Source organism: Verticillium dahliae, genomic scaffold (genome assembly GCF_000150675.1).
Source record: "Verticillium dahliae VdLs.17 supercont1.3 genomic scaffold, whole genome shotgun sequence".
NCBI lineage: Eukaryota > Fungi > Ascomycota > Sordariomycetes > Glomerellales > Plectosphaerellaceae > Verticillium > Verticillium dahliae.
The window spans coordinates 288917-307689 of NW_009276940.1; the positions used below are offsets into that span (position 1 = coordinate 288917).

An 18773-nucleotide genomic window follows, 5' to 3' on the forward strand; every position below is an offset into this window, starting at 1 on the left:
CCGCTGCAGTCTCCTGCCCTCCAAGTCTACGTGCTTGCCTCTAGGTACCTTAAGGTCAGGTAGGTAGGTAGGTAGGCAGGAGTCTACTTGCACGATCGAGGTTTGAAGGCATGGCCCCCAAACAATCGCTAAGTCCCCATAATCAAACACTCCACCGCCAAAGTTCGATTGGAGAGACAACCAGCACCTGAACCAAATCAAGTCGTCAATTTTCGTCGGTTGTCAAAATGTTGTACATGGTAAGCGTCGGCGCGGCCTTGGGATCCACCATCCAGGCCAGCAGCCGCCCATGAATATCACGCCGTCCAGATATCGTCACGGCACGACGGCAAACGCTATTCGGCCAACTAGTTGTACACTGCCATCGTCCCAAGCTCCCTCCGCGGCTCTACCAGCTCGCCTTCTTCACGCCCGGCAGGTTGCCCTGGTACGCCTCCATCCTGAACGCAAACTGGTCAAGCGAGTTAGCACCTTCGACGTCAAATCCGGTAATTCTGGCGACAAGGGTTTGACGCACCCTGGACATCTTGAAGTCCCTGAAAACACCGCGGCTCTTTCCACCCATGATGCACCGGTTCCTGATCTGCGTGGAGCGGGTGTAGGCGTGCATCTGCGTCAGCTGCAGCTGGGCTTCGGCGCGCACGCGAGGCGGCAGGGTCGTGTTGCGGATGAGGTATCGGAGGGCTTGCCTGTGCGTCGGTGAAAAGTGATTAGCTCAAGTCCGTCCCTCGGCGCGCATGGTCGTGCGAGCTGCCTACCTCTGGGTCTCGTGCTCCTGGAAGACCTGGCGCTTGGCATGGTCGCGCAGGACGCGCACATTGGTGAAGCAGCTCAGGTCGAGCTTCTTGGGGCGAAACATCGACATGGTGGGCGATTGGTGGCGGGCTGTGCTGCTGCTCGTCGGGATGCGACTGTCAGCGGCGGAAAGTTTGGCGATGCGATTGATGGAGGTTGGATGTCTGATCCGGGTCACGTGGACTACGAGATAATAACAGGCTAAATATCGACCCCTATATAACTTAATTCTGAAGCACCTATAAGTTGCGGGTCCACCCCGCAACACTCTATCTAAGTACCTAGGTCAATACGTCTCGTATCAGTATTGATTGGCTGTATGAAGCGATGGTCTTTCAGCTTCTGCTGATAAATCTTGCTTCATCTGTGTCTCCTTGTATGGCACTAATCTGCACCAACCAAAGTGTTACAGATGTGTCTACGGCCGTTAGATCTTTTCGTTCTCCCTAGTATTCATTCATTACCAGAAGGTTGACTGCGTTCGAAGATCCTCGAGGGGAAACGGCTTTGACGCATCCAGCATTTCCCTATAGCCCACCCTACCAACCTTTCCCACCACTTCGCCAATCGACGCGCTTTACAACTTGAGCAAACGCTACGGCACATATCGTCCCAGCATGTTCACCACTGCAAAGGGATTCACTCGACGAGCACGGATCTTACTTTGGCGCCTATTCACCAATATTCTGTCAGCTCATCGACTTGTCCTCCGCCTCCTTCGACGCGACCCTGCCGTTGTAGAGCAGCATGATACACCAGAAGTGACGCTCTTGCACCCCCAGATGGCCTGCTTCATGCCAGCTCACGGGAATGTTCTAGGCCTTTCGCCCAAATCCTCCTCCTTGTATCCGATACAGACCCATTCCAGGCTCATGGGAACGGAAGTTACACCCCCATTGGCCCGACCACGTTTTCAGAATGCCTCAACAGCCAGAGGAAGGAGACATATACTACGTTACAAAGGGCGACTGTGTCCGCATGGGAAGGACAGCCTTTGTCGAATTATTGCCATCAGGTCACGTCTCCAAAACTCCTAAATTGAATCCCTATTGTCCTGAGAAGGAGAAGGAAAATCGGCAGTGTATGGAGCGCGAGGCCTTGATTTATCACATGGTGGGGGCTAGTTCTTTTATCCCGGAGCTAATTGCTTGGGACCCTGCTTCTTGTACCCTGACATTGAGGAATTACCCCAATGGAGACCTGGAGATGTATATCCGGAAGCCAGACTACAAATGCAGGGTCAGTCTCGATGTACGACTAAGGTGGGTGTTACACGCAGCTGAATCTCTTGCCGTCGTCCACGCCATTGGGGTGACGCACAATGATATCGCACCCCGCAACTTCCTGCTCGATGAGGATCTGAACTTGTGGATCTGTGATTTCGCTGGAAGCTCGCTTCCGAACGGCTCGTCTTCCGGTTGTGCTCCTGGACCAAGGTACGAACCCCGACCGTGGAGCCGAGATTATGTGGCTACTCGAGCAGATGATATTTTTGCACTTGGCTCGGTCATGTATTTCATTATGACTGGTGAGGAGCCCTACAGCAACCTAGATGACGAGGAGGTCGAGCGTCGCTTCCAAAACCGAGACTTTCCAGCATCGAGTCATCTATGCTGCGGTACCGTCATTCAAAATTGCTGGCTCGGGCATTTCGTAGCTGCGAAGCAGGTTGTGCAGGCTCTGGTCTGCGAAGTCTGACAAGAGTGTCACGGCAATCACGAGTTTGAGATTTCCCCAGTTTTTTAAAGTCATCTTTGTAGCTACATTTAACAACAAGTGACCGATGCGACACTTGATTTACGATGCGACACTTTATTTATGGCTGTAGTTATGGGGTTGGGCATATAATATTTGAGAGGGGCCTTTCCAGGTAAGAGCCACTTGCCACGCCAGCACCCCGAGAAGATGGGCTTCTATGCAGACTTTATACCAGTGATGCAATTCACCTGGCTGTTGGAGGTTGGTGTCAAGATGGATCAACTGCCTATTTGTGTGCTTTGCATGTATGTTAGTTGCATGCTGAGGGTGGAAGCCGTCTGCACTGCGCTACAGATGCACAGACACAGAGGTACATAGATCTCGCCCGCGCTCCCTAGCAGTCTCCACTAAAATATTTCCAACGCCAGAGCAGATGCTCCTGTGTTAGCTTGATCACGCTCTAGGCTTCCACTCTTCTTTGTCGATTTGCCCCAGACCTCGAAACACTTGCCCAAGGTCCGCCATGGCTTCAAAACGAGACTACGCTGACTCGGCTAGCGATAATTCCGTCGAGCCAGCTGCGAAGCGATCCAAGAACCAGTCGAACAAGGCGCGACAACACCAGAACTCCCACATTGATCCGACGTGGGGTCAGAAATACGTCTTCGGCAACCATGACGGCGCCACCACGGTTCCCGTCGATCCAGAGCTCGATTTCGAAGATGACGGAGATGCCATGGCCTATCTGAAATCTGTGAGGTAAGCTTCAACACTCTCGGGACACAAACGCACGTCGACCTTGCGCTGAACTAGTTCTCCTACCCCTTAGTTGTGCGAGTACCGCGTTGCTGACGTGGTGAGTGTACAGGCAAGAAGCCAACGGCATCCCGCACCTGCTTGTTGCACCGAAGATACCCATCGGCCCACAGCTGCCGACGGGCTTCCAGCCTTCGATACGCGACGACGAGCTCAAGGAGGGCGAGGAAGACGGGCACATTGACCGTGGCCTGTACGACGAGGGCACTGGCGACTTCCGAGGCCGCTACGTCGACGGCGCATACATCGGCGCGCCAGAGTCGTGGGACGACGACGCAGCGTACGGCGACGACCCCGACGACGAGGACGGCGCAGCGTGGGACGGCGACGCCGCGGAACAAGACGACGACGACGCCTCCGACGCCGCCCTCCACGAAGCCTACTTCGCCTCGCTCCTCTCCCACTACTCTGCCCTTCGCACCCTCCTCCACAGCAAGCCGCCCGACGAGGCCGTCCAGAACCTGTCTCGCACGCACAGCCCCTTTGTCGGCCACTTTGGCCCCCGCTCCGCCACATTCAAGATCTGGGACCACCGCCTGCGCACGGCCGACCCGTCCCCCGTGCAGGTCGCGAGCATGGATAAGGACAGCGTCCTCCGGGTCCTGCGCGTGCTGCTGTCGGGCAGCTTCTTGCGGCGCGGGGGCGAGATCGCCGAGCGCACGAGCCGCTGGGTGTGGGCGCTGCTCGCGCGGCTGCCGGACCGCGGCGAGCTGAACCACGTCGAGATGAGCTGGATACGGGACCTGGGCCGGCGCGCTGTGCTGATGAACCAGAGCCTGGCGGACATGGCGAACCTGAGGGAGGCGCTCGAGGGGGACCTCGGGGTGCACGATGCCATTGATGACAGCTCGGATGACGAGGCCGTGCTCGAGGATATGGAAGTTGACGAAAATGACGGCGAAGTTGTCGATGCTGGCGATGCTGAAGACGCCACCGCAGATCGAGAAGTTCAAGCGATACATCTCAGAGAAGGCCGGGACGTGGAGCAAACCAAACAAGGTGAGACAGACTTCAGCGACAACAACAAGGTCCCCGAGAGTGAACCCTTGGAGCCGGCAGTGGAGCCCAGAGTCGAACCTCGGCGCAAGGAGACCAAAGACGATGACGTGCAGTCAGAGCCCATGGACTGCTCCGAAGACGGCGAGGCCTCAGAAGGACAGGTCCCACGAGATTCCCAGGCCCAGCAGTCGGAGGCTGGGAACCTAGAGAGTCTGGAAGCGATGCGAAGTAGAATTCTCGCCGAGCTGGACACAGTCGAGGTGCAAGGCGCCGAAGAGGAGGCGATAGAAAAGCAGGCAGCCGAAGACCGGTGGCGCGCAAGAACCAACATGCGCGCGACCCTGAATATGATTCTGACCGTCGCCGGCGACTTTTACGGGCAAAGGGATCTGCTCGAGTTTCGAGAGCCTTTTACAGGTATGTAGGTAACTTGCACTGGGAGGTTCAGGGGACCAGACTGGCGAGCGAATCCTGGAAAGCTGTAAATTCAATATCGTACTCTAGTGTAGCAAAAGCGTCAACCCAACGCAGGTAATCAAACAGGCAGTGGTACAAATGTCCTCAAAGCAGCTCTTGCAGAGTACAACTCCTCCCAACGCCATATGCTGGTGTTTAAGCCTCCTCATCGTGTGACCTCGCTCGCGCCGAGTCAAGCATCTGTCATGTCCATACCCTCCTCGACTAGGAAGTCAGCCTCTTCAAAGTCCCTAAAGTTCTCCTGCCCTGAGCTTGTAGTCATTGTCGTTGTCGCTGCTTTGCGCTGCCCCAGACGCCTCGGCATGGCCATCGGCCGGGCATTGGCCCATCCTGCAGGGGACAGGCTCCGCGGGCTCACTTCGCCGTCAGCCCAAGCGCTCTTGCCCGAATACGGTACTTGCAGACTGTCTGTCGCAAGCTCTTCTTCGTCATCATTATAGATGCGCTTCCGTGATGAAGCGGAGACGACGCTCTCGACGCTTTCCTGCGAGCTGGTCAAACCCGGCACATCGTCAATGTCGGGCACGTCGCTGTCGTCCTCGCCGTCGTCGTCAATACAGTCGACAGGCTGGCTCGCGAAGCCACCGATGTTGTGAATGCCGCAAAAGGGAAGTAGTTCGCGCTGCGCGGGAGCCTTGAAGGTGGGCTTGGCCTTGGTCGTAGGGGCGACGGACGTGTCGGACCAGAGCTTGAAGGCGCTGTATGAACCGGTCTTGTAGCCCTCGGGCACACTCTTGCGGACGCGCATGCCGACGCTGAGGAGATTGGTCTGGACGCTCGCAGGGAGCGTGACGGCTGCCGGCTGGGAACTCGGAGGCGGCGAAGTAGAAGGGGTGAAGAATGAGGTGATCTGGCGCTGGGCGGGATCAGAGGCTGCGCCAGCAAATTGGCGCTTGGTTCGGGGGGTAGACATGATGGAGGTGTCGACGAGGCGAGGTTTGTAAAACGGAGAGGTTGACTTGGATGAGGCAGGGCTCGGAGTGTCGTCGGCTTTTGTAGTATTGGTGCTCGTAAGGGAAACTTTATTAACGTAAGATGGTGGTGGCCTTGATGGTTGGCAGCGGCGTTATCGTGTAGCGACAGGTTGGAGTGGAGATGGTCAGTTCGGTTTTTACAAAAAAGGAAGACGCAAGCAACGACGAAACCAGACAGTCGGTTGCAAGGGGGACCCAAAACGCTCTGTCGCAATGACGCAAATGGAGGGGAAGCTCGGTTGGTAGAGAGACGGAATGAGAAGAGGGCAAGATTCCACAGGTGCTGGGGGCAGACGAGAGGCAGGGAAGATGGTCAGCAGGTGGTGGGGTCCGAGGGCGTCGTCACAGCAGCGTGGGCTGGGCCAGGATGCCGGGTACGACTGCCCAAAACCAACCAACACGGCCCTGAATCCACTCAATCCAGGGCGGAAGGAGGGTCCCTGCGTCCTTTCCCCGTCCCGCGCGTCGGCCGTGTTTTTTCGCGCTCCTCCCGCGTTTTAGCGTCCAAACTGGCTGGGGTGACAAAGAGCTTGCAGTCATTCGTTGTGGGGCATCAGCGTGGCCTCCTTCCTCATTAGCCCACCAATGTACTATAGGTCCTGACTGCAACTGCAACCGATTGAGGAGGGCTGAAGCTGTCAACAGCAGCATCAGTATCAGCAGGAGCTATCCAGCATGTTCTGCCCGCTATCATTCCTGGTATATGCACCTGGCTGGACAGAGACCACCCTATCCACAGCATCCGGCCTCGTCTGACTCGAACACCCTTGCTGTGTGAGCCAACGGGTGACAACGGCTGCCGCATGAAGTCATTTGACGATCTCCTCACATGTGTCGACCGCAACCTTGCCGATCTACCTCTTGGAAAACAGGCTGTTGAAATCCACACCCGTTACAACACCTGCAACCGTCACGCTCCTCGTATCTGCCGTGTAATGGCGAATATCTTGGTCGATCCTACCTAGGTCATCTGCATTGATGTAGCCTGCCAGCGCTGTACTGTCGCTTGTAGCCTTGACATCTTGGATATTTTGCTGCCGCGGCCGCTTTCTCTAGACTTTCCAAGCACACCTCTTGCAGCAGACAGTTCGCTTCCTGAAGGACCTCGAAGTCTTGTACAACATCGCGTCGGAGGTCGACCGTCGCACCCTCTGGAGCCTGTGCCAGGTGCTGTGTGTCGAACTAAACGACCTGATGGTCGCTCAATGCGACATTTGTCCGTGGCTGTCCACATGGTTCAGGTCGGCGCGTTTTCGGTCTGCTGTCGGTCGTTGTCCTGCAGGAAATGGTCCAGCTGTGCAAAGATAGAAGCTTTAACGTTCTAAATCTGACAGCGGCACTTCTCATAGACCCCAGAGGTAACTACATAAGTCGTTGGCCCACCAGGCTCTCACGAAGCTTCCATTCTGCGCAGACGGCGACCTTGAACGAAGTTCTGTGTGTAGCATGCGCAGAGGGCTACAGAGCTTTCGCCGACGCTCTTCTTCAAAAAGGGGGCCAGCCCAAATAGACATGGCTATATGGAATCGACACTATTCGGCACGGCCGCCTCCGCCGGCCGTACGTCCATTGTGCACTTTGCTTGCCGATAATGGACTCGACACTTCTCAAGAAGAATATTAGTCTTATAACAGGAAAGCGTCCTGCGATGCCGCAAGCCGAGGAAACGATCGCCTTGTCAGACTGTATCTGGGCGAGATACCGGACGCACAGAAGAGTAGACAACAGTCAGGTCAACCACACAGTTCTGACCTACTTCCTCCGTCAGGCGAACAAAATCAGATGAAGAATACTGTCGATATTGATGTCAAGGGCATCTATGGGAGGACACCTCTGCAACTGGCGGCGATGTACGGACATACCGGTGTCGTCCAATTTTTGCTTGACAAAGGGGCGAATGTCGAGGGAGCGCTGCATATGGCAGTGGCTAGCAACAGTGTATCTATTGTCCGGATGGTCCTGTCGAAACATTTAGACTGTAGCGTTTTCGACGAAAATCACGACACGCCGCTACATCTGGCCCTCCATACCAAGCTATGACATTGTTTGCTGTCTGTTGAAGCATAATGCAAGTTTCCTCCTGCGAAACCCGCGAGATGTTATAGCCCCCTAGCTGGCGGCGACACTGGGAAATGCCAGTGCTATCGCGCTCTTCTTTGATAGAGGCCCAGGTGAGCAAGTTGGAGATGCAATCTGGATGCATGCGATGGAGAGGGCAGCGTCTAAAGGCTACGAAAATGTCGTGAAGGTTTTGATTGAGCGGGGGGCTCACTGGACGTGTTGCGAAATATGATCATGGAAATACCGTACTGCAGACCGCCGCGCGGAGAGGAGACAAACGTTTTGTTGGGCTCTTCCTCGGATGGGGAGCGGCCATCAACGCACTGGACAACAATGGAGAGACGGCCCTGTTCTTCGCTACACTGCACTCGCCTAAGGCGGCCGTGAAGATGCTGCTTCGATACGGAGCAGGTGTTACTATTACAAATCCCAAGGGATGGACAGCACTCATGTTGGCACTTCAAGGAGGCCATGTGGGAATAGAGAGGCTGCTCCTCTCGAAAGGTGCTGTGGTAAGTGAGGAGCGGAGGCATATGCTTCAGTCCAAGTGCAGACATAGGCTCTGGACTAGGCTCGGGAGTCCCAGTCTGGGAGAAACCGAGATCTCATAGAATGACGATGTTGGTCATCATCTCTTCCGGCATGGTGTGAACGGCGCATCTGAGAGGGTTGTCTTCTGACACATGATAACATACGGAGTACAGGGTTTGTAGTAATGAGTTTCAGTCAGACCGAGAGAATCATACCATTCACAATTGGTTTGGTTGATCACCAATATCTGGCCATTGCACCCAGTGGTTTGGCACCTAGAAGAATGCACTCTGAAACGGTCAATAGCGGCGCCTTCACACTCGTCACATCGCAACTACACATTCACCTTGGGGAGTCTCCGGATTTGCATCGCATTTCGTGGAAAACCGTTGAATTCGCAAAGCACAGTGCTACTTCCTGTCCACTGCACTCGGGTATGTAGCGATCCTCAATCAGCGGTTCCACGTCCTCACATCAAGGGATGATCTTGAAGTAAGACCAAACCGTCGGTGCTCATGTGGAAAGCCATCTTCAGCTGCCCACCCAGGCCATGCGGACGCGTCCCTTCCGTGGGACAAGGCGGAGGAGGAAAAAACGGATAAGTATGATCGGCGGTGGAAGAGAGAGAGAGATATGGACGAAACGTGTGCGAGAGAGAATGCGTCGATTGTGATGCAAGATATCCGGAGACCCCAAACGCCCCTTGTTGGTCAAGGATTTTTTTTGGATGTCCCATCTTCTATCCGCAAAGGGCTGTCTGATTATGATCGGGAACAGCAGGCTCTAATAGCCCCTGTCAGGGTGTTGTCTATACGCCATGTCGCAGGTGCTTTTTGCAGATCCGAGATGAGAGCCACCATCGTGAACCGTTATCCGTCGTGAAACCCAAAAGAAAGGAAACCCGTCAAAGCGACGAGTCTACTTCCTCCGGAAGGAGCAGCCCTCGGTGAGCCTGGCCTTGCCACCAGTGGGCTGGCAGAGGACGGTGGTGCAGCCCTGGCAGATGACAACGGTCTGGGCGTGCGAGAAGACGGTGGTGATGGTGAAGCAGCCGGGGCACTTGACGTCCATGAAGAAGGAGCGGGGGGCGGGCACGAGGGTCTGTATCCGCGTCTTAGCATTGGGGGGACCAGGACGGTCACGCGAAAGTGGCCGAGGGTTGGGGCAATCGTACCTTGAGCTTGTGCTTCTTGGCCTCGGCGGCAGGGGAGGGGTTGAGGAGGTCAACGGCGAGAACCTGTCGACAATTCATCAGCACAACGTTCGGTCCTGGTCAAGCAAGTATCCCGACGTCCAGTCCAGGTCCGTATTCCCAGGTCGTGTTCCCATAACATCTTCCTCCTCGGGATCGTCATCGTGGTCGGCTTGTAGTGTTGTGGCGAATAATTGTAGGCGTCATCGAGGTGGTCGGTCGTCGGTTCGTAGTCACACACGTGTCGCTGGAGGACGTCGAGGGCAGCAGCGGAGGGAGTCTCACCATCTTGACTGATTTCGTTGATCGATGCGAAGAGTCGGATCGGTGCGAGTGCGGATTGTCTTGACGGAATCTGGAGGGGTTGAATGGCAGATTTGGACACTCGCAGGGTGGTGGTGAAAGCAGAAAACTTCGGTGTTGCGGGTCGGGGTTTCGCCTTCGCCTCCTCACTCGCCAGGCTGCACAGGCGTCGCCCGGGCTGAACGATAGTGCGGATAGGGTTCGCTTGCCCCCGACATTTTCACCCCGCACGTGACACTGAGAGGCTCCACTTCCGTGCTCTCGACTTCGGTGTGGTCGGTCAGGGGGTCGGTGAGGGGAACATTGGTGGGGTAGCTATATGTCATAGCTCGATGGAGGGGTTCGTTGCTGGAATTGACGCTGTTGCCTTGCCGGTCGCCTGTTGCCTTAAGATTCCGTGACATACCTTTTTGCTTCAGTAAGACTCGAAACTTCGAGCAAAGTCATACCACTTGACAATCAAGCTTCTCGCCACGAAGCAAAGACTCATCACAATGGCGAATCCTATGGACCAGAGGATAGCAGTCCCCATCGATGACCCAAACGCAGACACCGAGTGGTAGGTCAAACTTAGCGACGCCGAAGTCTCGGCGCACCAAGCTGACTTGGAAACAAGGAATGAAATTTTGCGCAAGCATGGAGTGATCCCCGAAAAGCCCCCGAGCCCGACGCCGATGATCGAGGAGGCCATCCTGGAGGGACGACGGATAGCGCACGAGAATCGCCTAGAAGGCAAAGACCTGGATGAGCTGGACGAGCTAGAGGATGAAGAGGATGAAGCTTTCCTCGAGATTTACCGTCAAAAGCGCATGCAAGAGATCTCGTCCATGCAGTCCAAAGCAGTTCACGGCAGCGTGTACCCCGTTTCGAAACCCGACTACGCACGCGACATCACAGATGCGTCGCATAAGGGTCCTGTCTTGGTCAACTTGATATCGTCTCTGGGTACGAATATTGAGTCCCGCGTGCTTTCAGAACTTTGGAAGATGGCAGCGCAGGAGTACGGGGAGGTCAAATTTTGCGAAATGCGAGCGGACAAGGCCATTGAGGGATACCCGGAGCGGAATTGCCCGACTATCTTGGTCTACAAAAACGGAGATATCGCCAAGCAAATCGTCACATTGATGACTGTCGGCGGCGTTAGGATGAACATGGCCAATATCGACAACCTGCTTGTCGAGATCGGCGCTGTGTCCGAGAAGGACCTGCGTGTGGTCAAGCGAAGGAGGCAAGCTGAGGATGCAGAGGAAGAGCGGGCCATGGGCAAGGGAATCAAGACCGGCAACATCGGAAGGTCGAAGAAGGATGAGGACGACGACGATTGGGACTAAGAGGCAGGCAGGCGAGAGAGCATGAACCAATTCAGCCGTTCCTACACGGGGGGCACTTTGGTTAACCTTGCGCTACGTTACTCTACCATCAGGGCACGGTACCAGAAGACCAGGGGCGAACTCCTCACGCGACTGTTGTGGCCCAAACAGTAGAAGACACTTCAGTGCATCAGCGACGGTCATTTGCATAGCCGGGATTGCATTGTTTGATTGCATACCGGGCGTCGGGCACCTGCCTGCACAAGCCAAGTTGTTTGACAATGGCACACAAACCTGAAGATCCTCGTTCTCATGCCACCTACTTACCCGGTACCTAAGGTACCTAGGTAGGCACGTTGGTACATCAGATAACTGGGTAGGCAACGTGGTTGGAGCATCCAGCACCTTGACCCCACTAATGTCTTTGGGTGATGGACCCTGAAGTCTGGCGCGGTGCACCCCTGAAAGGTCGCGTGGGGTGAACCGCCCATGTCTCGTGTTTATTCGGGGGCGGGGGTTCTTGCGTCACGAGTCAGAGCACCAAGTCGCGTCGCGCTTCTTTCTTTAACAGCACGCTGGAGAGCTTCTTAGAGGTCACCGCGTGCTCTCTACGATTTGTCGTCGCCTGATGGGAACCAGCGAATCTCTTCACCATTCCAGCGTATGCTAGTTCGTTTATTGCATGTCCAAAATGGCGGACGAACCATCTCTTCCCCGGCTACCGGCGATATCCTGGAACGAGCACACCCAGAGCTTCAGCAATAACCCGAGGAAACGCGGTCGAGCTAGGCGGTCGTCCAACGCAACTCCACTATTCAACAACTCAAGCGATCCCGCCGTTTTCTCGAGCGACGATGATCCTGCTCTCGACAATTACGTCGAGGGAAGGCGCAAGAAGCGGTACGTTGGAACCTGGTTCCAGCAGCAGCCGGCGTCCGATTCATCTTTCGAAGTCGAAGAATCCAGACCTTTGCCAAAGCCGAAGAGAACCCTCAAACGACAACTCGACAGTGGTGTCTGGATGGGAAGCGACAGCACGGATGGGGAGGAGATGCTCGAGGAGTTGAGCTTGCCGCTGCAGCCAAAGCTACTTCCACTAAATCGAACGCCCATTCAGAGGCCAACCTTGTCTGCCACCGAACGTCTTGCCCAAGAGAAGATTCAGAAATGTCTCGACGAAGGAGATGAGGATGTGGATCTGTCGTGAGTGAACGTAATTGCCTGTTGATCCGGTCGATTTACTCATCACTTGCAGTATGATGGGTCTTGAGAGCCTGTCGAACGCGACCATCGCACCTCTGGCCGAACTCGTCCCAATACCCCTTGTTGCCGAAGACGTTCCATTCGAGCAAAAGGACCCTTCGCTGAAGCTTTTCCTATTCGGCAATCCTCTTTTTCTCGTTCCAGGAGCGATCTTCGACCTTCAACACCTGACCGTGCTCAGCCTGCGTGGCTGCGGCCTGCGGGAACTGCCAGCTGCAGTTGCAAAGCTTTCTCAGCTAGAGACGCTCAATCTTGCTCAAAACTCATTGAGGCACCTCCCGGCCGAGCTCCTGAACCTACTAGCTGCGCCAGGGAAGCTCAAGAATATGCAACTGCAAGGCAACGACTTTTACCGGCCGCGTGGCCTCCCACAGGACATCCCAGATGGCGCCAGCATCCGTCACCCAGCGTATGAGCCGGATAATGAAGCAAAAAACGACTTCGAGAAGCAAGAAGACCGCTTGATCACTAGAATACCTGCCCAATTCGAGGGCGTGTGTGCCATGTACCTCGCAAGATCCGCGGTACAGTTTTCCGATACCTCGGGTTTCATATACTCTGACTTCCGCTTGGACGACCATGATGAGGGCATCGTTCAAGTCGACGAATCCAAAGTCGACACGATCTCAGCATGTCCGCCATCCTCGGCGCCGTACCAGTCAAAATCAACAGGCAGGAGCATCGACACTTCAAAAGCGACTCGCGTGCCCAGCCTCCTGGAGCTGGCGGCACGGAGCTGCTACCGGAGTTCCGATCTGGAGGAGTTGAGACACTATCTTCCGGAAAGTCCGCCCCACATGAGGGACTTGCTTGACCGTGCGATGATGCAGAGGAGCATTGGTGGGTATGAGTGCACAAGGTGCAAGAAGACACTGGTCATGCCCTCCACACAATGGCTGGAGTGGTGGCGCGTGTCACAAGTTAGGGCGCTGTCGACGCCGACGCTCGAAGGACAAGGCGCGACGTTTGTTCCGTGGTGCTCGGACCCAGACGAGCAGGGCGTGCCGTTCATGCGGATGGGCTGCTCGTGGAAGTGCGTCCCCGAAGAGAGGAGTATTGGAGCGTGGGCACTCCGAGATGACCAGGTTGAGTGAAAATATGTGTACATTGAACATACATCTAATTGTCGAATACAAACGTGGCTCGCCGGGAGTTGTACATTCAGAGGTCTTGTTTTCTCTCAAATGTCTTGTTTTCTCACGAGCTGCTGATTTTGGAACTCACCCCTGCCCCTTCACAGATTGTTCCCTTGTTGTACCACTTGACGGCTGGCAGCATTTCTGAGGCGACCCATCTTGCCGTTTGCGAGTGCAAGCTTCCCTGCCCGAAGGGCTCGGTCGCCTTGTCTCTCCTCCGCCGATCTCCAAGCTCGAGCCCCTCGATCGCCTGCGCAGCTTGCACCATTGGCGACTCTCCCTCCGCTGGGGCATCGTCTCTTCGGATGACTGTTTGCCCCTCGGCAAGTGCCTGGAACACAACGAGCTGATCCTGCAAGTACTCATCGCAGCCGCCAGGCCGCTCGACCTCGCGCACTAGCTCCACCGCCAGCTTCCTGGAAAGTGCCGTCGGAAAGCCCCCCTCCTTGGCCCTCGACCGCCCCTTGCTTTTGCCCCCCTTGGGCGTCGACGTGAGCACATCCCGCCCCCAACGCAGGCCGCCAGCCGACCGCGCCACGAGGAGCACGTAGACGCGCGCATCGTAGCCCGAGTCCTCCACGGTGCGGAAGACGACCTCGGAAGCGGGCAGGCGGCTGCTGACCTGCTCGGCCAGCCTCGCCTGCAGGTCCTCATGCAGATGGCGCGGCGCTAGGATCGTGACATCGACGGCTGTGACGCCCCGGCACGCTCCTGCGTGCTCGGGCGGCTGCTGCTGGCGCGGGCGCAGCTTCTCGCCCTTTACCAGGGGCGTGATGCCGAAGTGGATGGCGCCGCGGGTCGGGGGTCCGAGGGACCAGCCGCGCCGGATCAGCGTGCGCGTTACGCTGATGCCGAAGCGGGACTCGAGAGCCGGGAGGAGGACCTGGTCGGCGTAGTCCCAGGAGAGGGAGAAGCTGACGTTGGTGCCGGCGGCGATGTCGAGGGTGATGGGGTCGCCAGCGGCGAAGATGAGGAAAGGCAGCAGGGCCTGGAGGATGAGGAGGGCGCTGGCGCCGGGCGACTCGGGAGTGATGGTAATGTGACGCTGTGCGAGGGCGGCTGGTGGCAGGGTCGGGGAGAAAGTGAGGCATCTCGCGCCGACGGCCAAGCTCGTAGTGGTGGCAGCTGTTGCAGCGGCCAGGTACTGGATGGAGGTGGCGTGCTGCGACTTTAGACCTGGACAGTGTCAGGATTAGATCTCGCGCTTCGGCCTCATACTCCTACTTGCTTGAAAGCAGAGCCAGCAGCTAGCGGAAATGGGAGGTTACTTGCCACCTCCACGACTACGATTTCCCCTGATTTCGGATACTGTCACCGGCTGCGACGTAACGGCTGCGAGCGCGACGGCCACACGTAGAATCTGGCCACCACCCTCTCCGGTTCTACCATCAAGCTGTATAGGCTTGGAAGTGTGCTTCATCATGGGGTGTGGTTGCCTCGTCGCGATTAGTGATTCAGCAGATTAGTTTCCTGGGGTAACACGCAAATGCGATTGGGCGCCAGGAATTCGTAAATGAAGTAAATCAAGGTGTGCAAATGGTGAGTATTCAGTATTCTGACGAGGCAGTGAAGATGCTGAGAACTCAACAGTTCTCATCTTGTTGAAAGGAGAGCGTCTATGCCTCCAAGCATGGGATGGTCGCCCATTCAGCATCTCCAGCTGAGTCACACCGGCAGCGTAGGCAGCCCCAACGGATGGCGAAACACTACACAGGGTATCACAGGCATCAAGTCTGAGAGGACTGTCTGAAGTTCCTTGATCGAACACATTGACGTGAACTGAATGCACAAGGTTCTTGACAACAAAATGCACGGGTCGGGCAATGGGATCGGCTAGTGACCGTGGCTCATCCTTGCTTTACCTCACCTTAGGTGCCCTACAGATACTAGGTACCTAGGGTACCTGGCTTGCCTGGGTCGGGGCACCTCACGAAGCCCTCCGGCCGGTTGCGGCATCACCACCCACAAACATCGGTCACACAATAAATGATACGTTCTTGGGAAACTCTTGAAGCCTGCTTGTAGGATATAGAAGCCTGCTTATTCCTCTTCCTATCCTCATCCTGGCCCTACAATTCCTGTCGTCCGACTCAAAAGCTGTGTCGGATGGGCATGGCTGTTCCGCGTATCATCGCCTGCTGGGGGTTTCGTTTTGACACGAAGATATGCAACCATAGGCTCCCGAACTCTGAACCTGTGGTATCACCAGCAGCCTTCATGTTTCGGAGTGGAAGCTGACTCTTTCTTTTGCGACGCGGGTGAGTTAGTCACCGCCTTTCCCCTTGCAATGTACATCTTGCCCCTTGGAGACTTGCTGTTGCCTTGCAGGCTGTTCGTCTTGTGACTGCAAGATCTTCAGGGTTGGTGACTCAATACCAGGCAACCAGCCCCTTTCTGTCGCTGTTCGCCAAGCATAGAACTGACATGCCAGATGAAATCCAGCCACGTAGGAGGGGTTTGGCCTGGGATCATGTGAAATCAGTGGTCGATGGCGTCGATGACTAGGTGTATATAAAGCCCTCTCCCTCCATCTTGACGGCTGCCCTCCGTAGCTGCCGCGTGAGTCGTGGCGAACCCCCAAACCCTCAGGAATCCTATCTGACACTAGCCAGCCTGTCTCCAGACAATGAACTTATAGTGCGAGACTGCTTGACCATCCATGGCCCCAGTCGGCCGGCTGAATGGTCTAAGGGATCCTCACTTGGTGTGGTCATCGGCTTGTTGATATGACCTTGGTGGTAAGAGAACGACCTCGTCAACATCCATCATCAGCAAGGTGGCAATTTCGGAACCATATAAACCGGCCGAGGGGTTGCCAGACTAGAGAGCTTACTTTTTCCTTCACTTCGAATGCTGCGTCCCTCTATGGCCCCGGCCTTTCCGGGCGGCAAAACTTGCCGCCGGTCTTGCGCGGCCTGACGACTACGCCACCTCGACTGACTTCTCTCATCCTGATATAAAGGTCCGAGACACGGGTATTCCGGTACGCAACAGATGAATGTTGTTTTCCTTTGCAAAAAGCTATACTATCTATAACCAAAAGAAGGAAAGGAAAAGACACTCCACCATCCACCCATAACGACTGGAACAACCTCGAGGGGAGCCACACATGCGATGACAAGAGAAAGAAACCAATATGAAACAAGACTCTCAACCACTAGGAACAACAAAGACGATGACCACGACTGACAATCTACCTCGCCCATTAGCCGTCTCTTGCCTCTATCCACGTTGCAGATGCCGTCGCCAATGCTACAATCTTTGAGTACGTGCGAACGTCTTCTTTAATATTCAAACAATTCGAAACCGAGCTTCTAGTCTAGGCGTATCAAGGTGCACACAACAAGAGAGGCATCGACTCAACAACACACCGTGCCACGTCGGTACGACCTAGGTCGACCCCGAAAGGGATTGTCGGACAGGAGTTGGTAGGTCCGGTGACCTTGGCCGAGAGGGAGGCGCCTGGCTTCGTCAGTCCGTGATCAGAGGCAAGGTGCGTCGTGATCCATACCTCAACCATGATCTGTCATCGCCATCGGAGACACGATGTTCTCAGTACAGCTTGGACTTGGACGCCTTGGACTTCTTTGGGAACATTGCGGCGGCACGGCGGTACTCTTGTGTTTCAACTGGACGCTTAGGCAACACTGCAACTCCAGGATAGCCTCCTTGTCTCTCTTGTTCTTTCGTGGTTTGGTACACGATGTCACGATCAGTCAAACGCTGGCCGAAAACGGTAGTTTGCGAATAGCCTTGGCCACCATTTGCACCCTGCTGGTTGGTTGCAGGTGATCTAACAGGTTAGCATATTCCGCTGTGTTTTGACACCGGCATGCCGTGGCTGGGTGACGCACTCCTCAAAAATCCCGGCGTTCGAAACGTTGGAACTGGGACCCTGAGTGGTCCCTTGTTGTCTGCAAGCGCTGTTGTTTCTGCCAGACATTTTGGGTGAGGAGGGTGGAAGGACGATGACGAGAATGCTTGAGTGTGTGGGCTTGGAGGTATGTTGCTTGTTGCGACCGAATTGCTCGTTCTATATCTTTGATCGTGGCTAACAGAAGTGCAGGTGTCGGTACTTATACTCTTAGGTCTTGACAAGGTCTTTCTCGACAGACTGCGAACGGACGTGCAACCAAGGTGGCTTTCTCAGGGGCTTAGACTCACGGCTGCCTGGCGACCCCAAGTAGGCATACTCGGGGAGCTCAGGTACCTAGCCAGCGTACCTCAGTCGGCAAGTTGTGCCGTGTATTAAGCCCCCTCGTCAGCCCCGTTGAGGCGAACTAGAAGTCTGAAACAGTCCGGGTTCTGCTCAAGTCGAAAACCGATTAAAGGAGGCAACAGAACGCCTGGTGCCGTTTTGCTCACCCTGAGCAATTGCTACTGCGATGTGTTGTCCAACGGCGTGTGCTGCTGCCTGGCCGGTAACTCTGACCCCCCCACCCCCCCCGCCAGTGGAAAGTGTAGAAAGGCAAGGCCTGTGTCTGCCATAGCAGGTACTTGGCAGGTCGTTCGGATGACTGGCGTGGTGCCGTTCATGGCTTCTGGAACGTTCTCAGACAGCATCGAGGAGGATGTCAGCCCTTGAAGCTCCATTTTCGGTGTCTTCCTGTGACTGGCCAGGGCTGCGGCATCATTCGAGAACACCGAGAGGCGAACAATGAACAGTGGCCCACATAGCGATCTGGGGCGGACCGAAGACCACGAGAGCAGATGCCTTCCACCAGAACGATGCGGGACAGGGAGGCAGAACAAGAGGATTTATATCAGAAGGCCGGTGAAGCTCCTCGATCTGGGCTGCCGAGTCTTTTTAGGGTGAGAATGGCCTGGACATTCGTTATCAGGCCCCCCCCCCCCACGCTCCTTGCAGCCGGCAGCTGAAATGACATTCAACACCCTCCCAGTGCTGCCGGCTAGGCACCTAAAACGCCCCAGCCCGCCCTGGAGCCATTCGGAAAACCAAAAGATCAGCCAAGGAGCGCTGTTGACCCTACTCAATCAAGTTTTGGAGCCATTTGTCTTCTTCACTGGGGTACTGTCGCGGCAAGATTTTATTGCTGGCTGTCCCCAGCCTTGGCTCCATGGGGCACCAGAACGTATCTGAAGGGCTCAACCCCGCCCGCCCCCTCTGCATGGAAAAACAGGTTTGGCTAGCCTGAATTGCTCGAAAAACTCATCCCTCCAATGCGCGAAAGCACCATCCTTACATGGAGGTGCCATA

General features: G+C 55.6%; 9 protein-coding genes across 9 annotated transcripts; 4 read left to right on the forward strand and 5 right to left on the reverse strand.

Moving 5' to 3' along the window:
- Nucleotides 1-189: 189 nt before the first annotated feature.
- VDAG_01729 (mitochondrial 40S ribosomal protein MRP2) lies at nt 190-920 on the reverse strand. Its single transcript, XM_009657758.1, has 3 exons — nt 759-920; nt 518-689; nt 190-451 (listed from the first exon to the last, which is right to left on the reverse strand). The coding sequence occupies exons 1-3, from the start codon at nt 863-865 to the stop codon at nt 389-391; spliced, it is 342 nt and encodes a 113-aa protein (XP_009656053.1). The 5' UTR covers nt 866-920; the 3' UTR covers nt 190-388.
- Nucleotides 921-1053: 133 nt separating this feature from the next.
- Nucleotides 1054-2543, forward strand: VDAG_01730 (uncharacterized protein). Its single transcript, XM_009657759.1, has one exon. The coding sequence runs from the start codon at nt 1714-1716 to the stop codon at nt 2491-2493; it is 780 nt and encodes a 259-aa protein (XP_009656054.1). The 5' UTR covers nt 1054-1713; the 3' UTR covers nt 2494-2543.
- A 473-nt stretch (nt 2544-3016) lies between these two features.
- On the forward strand, nt 3017-4733 carry VDAG_01731 (uncharacterized protein; the record flags this gene model as incomplete). Its single annotated transcript, XM_009657760.1, has 2 exons — nt 3017-3252; nt 3362-4733. The coding sequence occupies 2 exons, from the start codon at nt 3017-3019 to the stop codon at nt 4731-4733; spliced, it is 1608 nt and encodes a 535-aa protein (XP_009656055.1).
- Nucleotides 4734-4957: 224 nt separating this feature from the next.
- On the reverse strand, nt 4958-5698 carry VDAG_01732 (uncharacterized protein; the record flags this gene model as incomplete). Its single annotated transcript, XM_009657761.1, has 1 exon — nt 4958-5698. One exon carries the CDS (start codon nt 5696-5698, stop codon nt 4958-4960), a length of 741 nt encoding a protein of 246 aa, XP_009656056.1.
- Nucleotides 5699-8543: 2845 nt separating this feature from the next.
- On the reverse strand, nt 8544-9900 carry VDAG_01733 (40S ribosomal protein S27). Its single transcript, XM_009657762.1, has 3 exons — nt 9829-9900; nt 9526-9588; nt 8544-9452 (listed from the first exon to the last, which is right to left on the reverse strand). The coding sequence occupies exons 1-3, from the start codon at nt 9829-9831 to the stop codon at nt 9270-9272; spliced, it is 249 nt and encodes an 82-aa protein (XP_009656057.1). The 5' UTR covers nt 9832-9900; the 3' UTR covers nt 8544-9269.
- Nucleotides 9901-10205: 305 nt separating this feature from the next.
- On the forward strand, nt 10206-11511 carry VDAG_01734 (phosducin family protein). The gene is made up of 2 exons (XM_009657763.1): nt 10206-10405; nt 10463-11511. Exons 1-2 carry the CDS (start codon nt 10341-10343, stop codon nt 11175-11177), a joined length of 780 nt encoding a protein of 259 aa, XP_009656058.1. The 5' UTR covers nt 10206-10340; the 3' UTR covers nt 11178-11511.
- A 336-nt stretch (nt 11512-11847) lies between these two features.
- On the forward strand, nt 11848-13513 carry VDAG_01735 (uncharacterized protein; the record flags this gene model as incomplete). The annotated part of the gene is made up of 2 exons (XM_009657764.1): nt 11848-12359; nt 12412-13513. 2 exons carry the CDS (start codon nt 11848-11850, stop codon nt 13511-13513), a joined length of 1614 nt encoding a protein of 537 aa, XP_009656059.1.
- A 103-nt stretch (nt 13514-13616) lies between these two features.
- Nucleotides 13617-14975, reverse strand: VDAG_01736 (uncharacterized protein; the record flags this gene model as incomplete). Its single annotated transcript, XM_009657765.1, has 2 exons — nt 13617-14731; nt 14843-14975. The coding sequence occupies 2 exons, from the start codon at nt 14973-14975 to the stop codon at nt 13617-13619; spliced, it is 1248 nt and encodes a 415-aa protein (XP_009656060.1).
- Nucleotides 14976-17107: 2132 nt separating this feature from the next.
- On the reverse strand, nt 17108-17498 carry VDAG_01737 (uncharacterized protein; the record flags this gene model as incomplete). Its single annotated transcript, XM_009657766.1, has 2 exons — nt 17108-17348; nt 17410-17498. 2 exons carry the CDS (start codon nt 17496-17498, stop codon nt 17108-17110), a joined length of 330 nt encoding a protein of 109 aa, XP_009656061.1.
- Between the last annotated feature and the right edge of the window lie 1275 nt (nt 17499-18773).

What these genes read in the sequence shown, in the direction of transcription:
- VDAG_01730 (XM_009657759.1), top strand. Translation starts at nt 1,714, where the DNA reads ATGCCTCAACAGCCAGAGGAAGGAGACATATACTACGTTACAAAGGGC.
- VDAG_01734 (XM_009657763.1), top strand. Translation starts at nt 10,341, where the DNA reads ATGGCGAATCCTATGGACCAGAGGATAGCAGTCCCCATCGATGACCCA. An exon ending in CCAAACGCAGACACCGAGTG is followed by an intron (nt 10,406 to 10,462) that starts GTAGGTCAAACT and finishes CTTGGAAACAAG; the next exon opens with GAATGAAATTTTGCGCAAGC.
- VDAG_01733 (XM_009657762.1), bottom strand. An exon ending in CCAAGAAGCACAAGCTCAAG is followed by an intron (nt 9,453 to 9,525) that starts GTACGATTGCCC and finishes ACGCGGATACAG; the next exon opens with ACCCTCGTGCCCGCCCCCCG.
- VDAG_01729 (XM_009657758.1), bottom strand. Translation starts at nt 865, where the DNA reads ATGTCGATGTTTCGCCCCAAGAAGCTCGACCTGAGCTGCTTCACCAAT. An exon ending in CAGGAGCACGAGACCCAGAG is followed by an intron (nt 690 to 758) that starts GTAGGCAGCTCG and finishes ACCGACGCACAG; the next exon opens with GCAAGCCCTCCGATACCTCA. An exon ending in GGGACTTCAAGATGTCCAGG is followed by an intron (nt 452 to 517) that starts GTGCGTCAAACC and finishes TCGCTTGACCAG; the next exon opens with TTTGCGTTCAGGATGGAGGC.